Source organism: Mustela erminea, chromosome 12 (genome assembly GCF_009829155.1).
Source record: "Mustela erminea isolate mMusErm1 chromosome 12, mMusErm1.Pri, whole genome shotgun sequence".
NCBI classification, from domain to species: domain Eukaryota; kingdom Metazoa; phylum Chordata; class Mammalia; order Carnivora; family Mustelidae; genus Mustela; species Mustela erminea.
Genome location: NC_045625.1, coordinates 19987040 through 19990974, shown reverse-complemented (window position 1 = coordinate 19990974; position 3935 = coordinate 19987040). Strand labels below are relative to the sequence as shown.

General features: G+C 49.5%; 1 protein-coding gene across 1 annotated transcript; it reads right to left on the bottom strand.

Moving 5' to 3' along the window:
* Positions 1-1129: 1129 nt before the first annotated feature.
* Positions 1130-3535, bottom strand: POLE3 (DNA polymerase epsilon 3, accessory subunit). Its single transcript, XM_032307748.1, has 4 exons — positions 3425-3535; positions 3237-3322; positions 2912-3030; positions 1130-2636 (listed from the first exon to the last, which is right to left on the bottom strand). The coding sequence occupies exons 1-4, from the start codon at positions 3488-3490 to the stop codon at positions 2464-2466; spliced, it is 444 nt and encodes a 147-aa protein (XP_032163639.1). The 5' UTR covers positions 3491-3535; the 3' UTR covers positions 1130-2463.
* Positions 3536-3935: the final 400 nt, after the last annotated feature.

Below are 3935 nucleotides of genomic sequence, written 5' to 3'. Positions count from 1 at the left end.
CTTCCCAGTTTTTTTGTTTGTTTGTTTTTACCACCTCAAGGTCAAGACTCAGTTTCCACCAACTTAACCAGCCGGGCACCTCCTAAATTTTGTAGTTTTTTTTTTTTTTTTAAAGATTTTATGTATTTATTTGACAGAGAGAAATCACAAGTAGGCAGAGAGAGAGAGGGAAGCAGGCCCCCCGCTGAGCAGAGAGCCCGATGCGGGACGCGATCCCAGGACCCTGAGATCATGACCTGAGCCGAAGGCAGCGGCTTAACCCACTGAGCCACGCAGGCGCCCCTAAATTTTGTAGTTTTAAGTCGTACTTCCCACTCTCAGGAAACCTGATTTTCTGAGGTAGACAAAGTTTGGGAAGACGTAAAGCCATATGGAGGGAGAGTTCTTTTGGGATTCATTGACAGGAAGCTTACAATGAAGTAGAAACAGACTGGAGTAGATGAGAAGGCAAGCCTCCTGAGACAGGTTTTGCATACCGGGTCTAAGTATGGATTTAATGGGAAGCAGTGAGGGACTAGAATATAGCAAAGTTCCGGGAAGATCTGCGTGGCAAATGGTACACAGGGGAAGCTGGGGCAAGCAGAGATGTAGTAGGAAACAGCTCAAAGGAAGCCACAGGAGTTGAGATGGGACTTGAGAGCTTAGCTGAGTGGTGCTTATGGGAATTAAGAATGGATGTTTCTGTTGTGGAGAAGGGAAAAGCCACCAGATCTAATGACTACTGGGGTTGCAACTGTATGAAATGTTATTTATAAATTCATGATTTGAAAAAGTTTTGTAGATTAGAGGTAATACAGCATTGTAGTTGACATCATGAAGGTAAAGGTAGTTCTCCTTGATAGGATTTCAGAGTTCATACTTGAAAGCATTTAGAACAGTACAGACACATAGTAGGTACTCAATAAACGTTGAGTCATAGAGCAACTAGTAACACAACAGAGTGCCCAGCAGAGCCATGGAAAGCTCTTGCTGTGTGTGAAGAGCGGCATCTGCTGGTCATCCAAGGCAACGCAGGATCCCATATTTCCAAAGATCTGGCCCAGTCCACATTCTGAAAACTATATACAGGGATGATCAGTGCATCCTCCCCAGATGCCTACCATAAACAAGCAGGATGAAACAGGAGTCATTACTTTTAACAAGAATGTTCTTTATTTGTACAAAGCATAATTTTCCTCAACATTCTTCACTCATTTGTCAACAAAGTTTTGACTGTATTCATTTAACAAATTAACAGTGTCAAACTACACACATTTGACTACCTGTCACCCTCCAAGCGCTCAACTTAGAGACAAACAAAAAAGTGCTCGGAGCACCAAATATCAAGAGAAAGAAAAAAAACAACTAGAAGAAAGGTCAACAGAGTCACTTCAGAAGCAGTTAAACAGGATGTTTTTTTGCGATGAGGATTAGATTCCTGAGCACCATCAGATTTCTGCACTTTGGGACGTTAAGCAGTTTATCAAAGTTCCTGGGTTGGCAGACGTGAGAAACGGAGGGAGAGAGAAAGTGGGAACTGGGAACAGAGGAGAGGCATAAGAGAGACAGGAAAGGAAAAGCACAGAGGGAGAAAGTTGTGCCTAGAAGAAATAAAGTTTGAAATTCGTCATGAATTGGAAGAATGAAAAACGAGAGCCACAAGCCTGGGAAATGGACTACAAGAGAAAGTCTGGAATTTTATACCTTCCAGGAGGTGACCATAAATCCTAAAGTCATACAGTGGTAGGCAGTGAGGTGCACTTAAGACTAAGCCATCTTTTGTTTTGTTTTGTTTTGTTTTGTGGTAAAAGTAAGATATTGGCACACTTGCTTGACTAATTCCGTTCTACACGGCTGATTTAAAAGCATATGTGCCCAGAGCACGGCCACCCCAGCAGGTCAAATGCCTATCAGGCAAGATAGAGGAGCTCCGAGCCAAGTGGGTCTGGAAAAATAAAAATTCAATTAATATTCCTGTCAAGTGAAGAGACAACAGATTTCATTCTTCTCCCGTAACCTTTTAGTAGTTTCCTAAAGCTAAACACATTCTGACCACTTTAATAAACCAGTATTGCCAAATCTTGTACAATCAAAACAGGCTGAGCATGCTCAAAGCCCCAACTTTTTCTGAGCTTTGACTACCTCTGTGATCTGGGACACAGAAGGCGGCATGGAAGTCGTTAGGAAGGGAACTGGGGATCAAAAACCGCCTAACCATAAGTAAACAAAAGAGATCAAATTGACTAATCAAATTAGCCACTCAGAATCCCTCTTGCCAAAAGTCATTACCTTCAGACGGATTCGGCAAAATGGGATTCCACTACTCTGATGGAAGCGCTGGTTTCGATAATTTTAGTCAGTTTTTATTTTGATTTTCTCAGGCTCTTCTGGCTGAGATTACTCTTCCCAGCGGGGAAAAGCTTCTCACAAACGTACCACATTTCCGGGTGGTACCTTCCAAGGTGCCACAGTCTTCCCGTCCCATTAGTTGTCCACTTCCTCCTCTTCATTCTGTTCCTCTTCTTCCAGCCTTTCCTCGTCTTCCTCGTTGTCCTCATCCCTGCTCTTGTCTTGCTCTTCTGCATCTGTTTTCTTGTCTTTGTCCTTCTTCTTTTGCTCTGAAGCTTCCTTTTTGCCCTTCTGCTCTCTCCTGTATGCTGCGAGGAGGAAGGTGGGGGTGAGGAGGCAGGGCCGAACCCAACCGACCACAGCAGCTAACGCCACCGAAAGGCTGGGGCAGAGAAGGGGCACATAACCTGCTCAGCATCACAGATCAGATCTGAGGCGACACCACCTGAACGGATCCTGAGTCACATCCAGTCCTTGCCTCCTGTTCTTACAGGGACGCAAGCTGAGAAGACTCAGGGCCAGGTGAGCAGGTCCCAAAGGATGGACATCTTTTACTCGGCTCTACAAAGGAAAGGGTCATTACCTTCCAGAGCTTCTTTCAACGGGGTAACGAACCGCTGGAACTCCATCTCTTCCATGGCCGAGAGCACGTCACTGGCATTCAGGGTCTTGCGTTTCCCTTTCATCGCGAAGTTGTTGGCGCTGAAAAAAAAAAAAGATGGAAGGCCGTCGGGGGCCTGTCAGACCCACTCTTGTCCTGTAAGGGGTGGGAAGCGGGCACCAGAGAACCCTCCGCACTGAGGTAGAGCACAACTGTTGGGGTCTGAGGGATTCCAGGCCAGGGGGGTCTCTGCGGCTCCCTTCTGCCCCGGGCCCAGCTAAGCTCTGGCTCGCTCAGCCCGCCTCACCAGGAAGTGGCGTACAGCACGAAGACGCTGGCGGCGCGGGAGATGGCGCTGCGGGCCTCCTTGGAAATGTTGACACCGTCCGGGAGCTGGGGAAAGAGCGTGGGTGAGTAAAGCTACCAGCCCAAGACCTGCTTCCCCAGCAGCCCGCCCGTCCGCCCCTGGCCCATCCGCCAGCCAGAGCTGCCCACCGCTTCCTTGATGATCCTCGTGATGACGGCATTGGGCAGGTTTAGGTCCTCGGGCCTCTCCGCCATTGCCGACGGCGCCGAGGCCCGCGCCTCCGTCTCAAGCCTCTTCCTCAGGCCGCCACGGCGTCCGGACTTCCCGCGTCGCCACAGTCTGATCCAAACCGGCTTCCGTCCCGCCCCACGTCGCCCCCACTGTGTCCCATAATGCCCCGCGCGCCACAGCCGCCTTCTTCACCCAGCCCCGCCTCCGCCTCGAGTCGCCCATGCATCCAAACTTTCCACGTCGCAACGGTTTTGGCCCTCCCGGGCTTCCGTCCGATCCCACGGGGACCCAGCGAGCGTCCCTTCCCAAGCTCGTTTCCTCGCTTCTTGCCTTCACCACGTCTGGAGACGTCGCAGCAGCTCAAGTATGGCTCACTGGAGCTTCCGTCCCTTCCCCACAGTGCTCTGCGCCGCTGCCTGGCAACGGCCCTTGCCTGGCGGCTAGCGTGGGAGACGAAGGCGTGGACTG

Bases quoted from the DNA above. Each gene is read 5' to 3' on its own strand.
- POLE3 (XM_032307748.1), bottom strand. From the start codon at position 3,490: ATGGCGGAGAGGCCCGAGGACCTAAACCTGCCCAATGCCGTCATCACG. The intron at 3,323-3,424 runs GTGGGCAGCTCT...CTCTTTCCCCAG, and splicing joins CGAGGATCATCAAGGAAGCG to CTCCCGGACGGTGTCAACAT. The intron at 3,031-3,236 runs GTGAGGCGGGCT...TTTTTTTTTCAG, and splicing joins GTGCTGTACGCCACTTCCTG to CGCCAACAACTTCGCGATGA.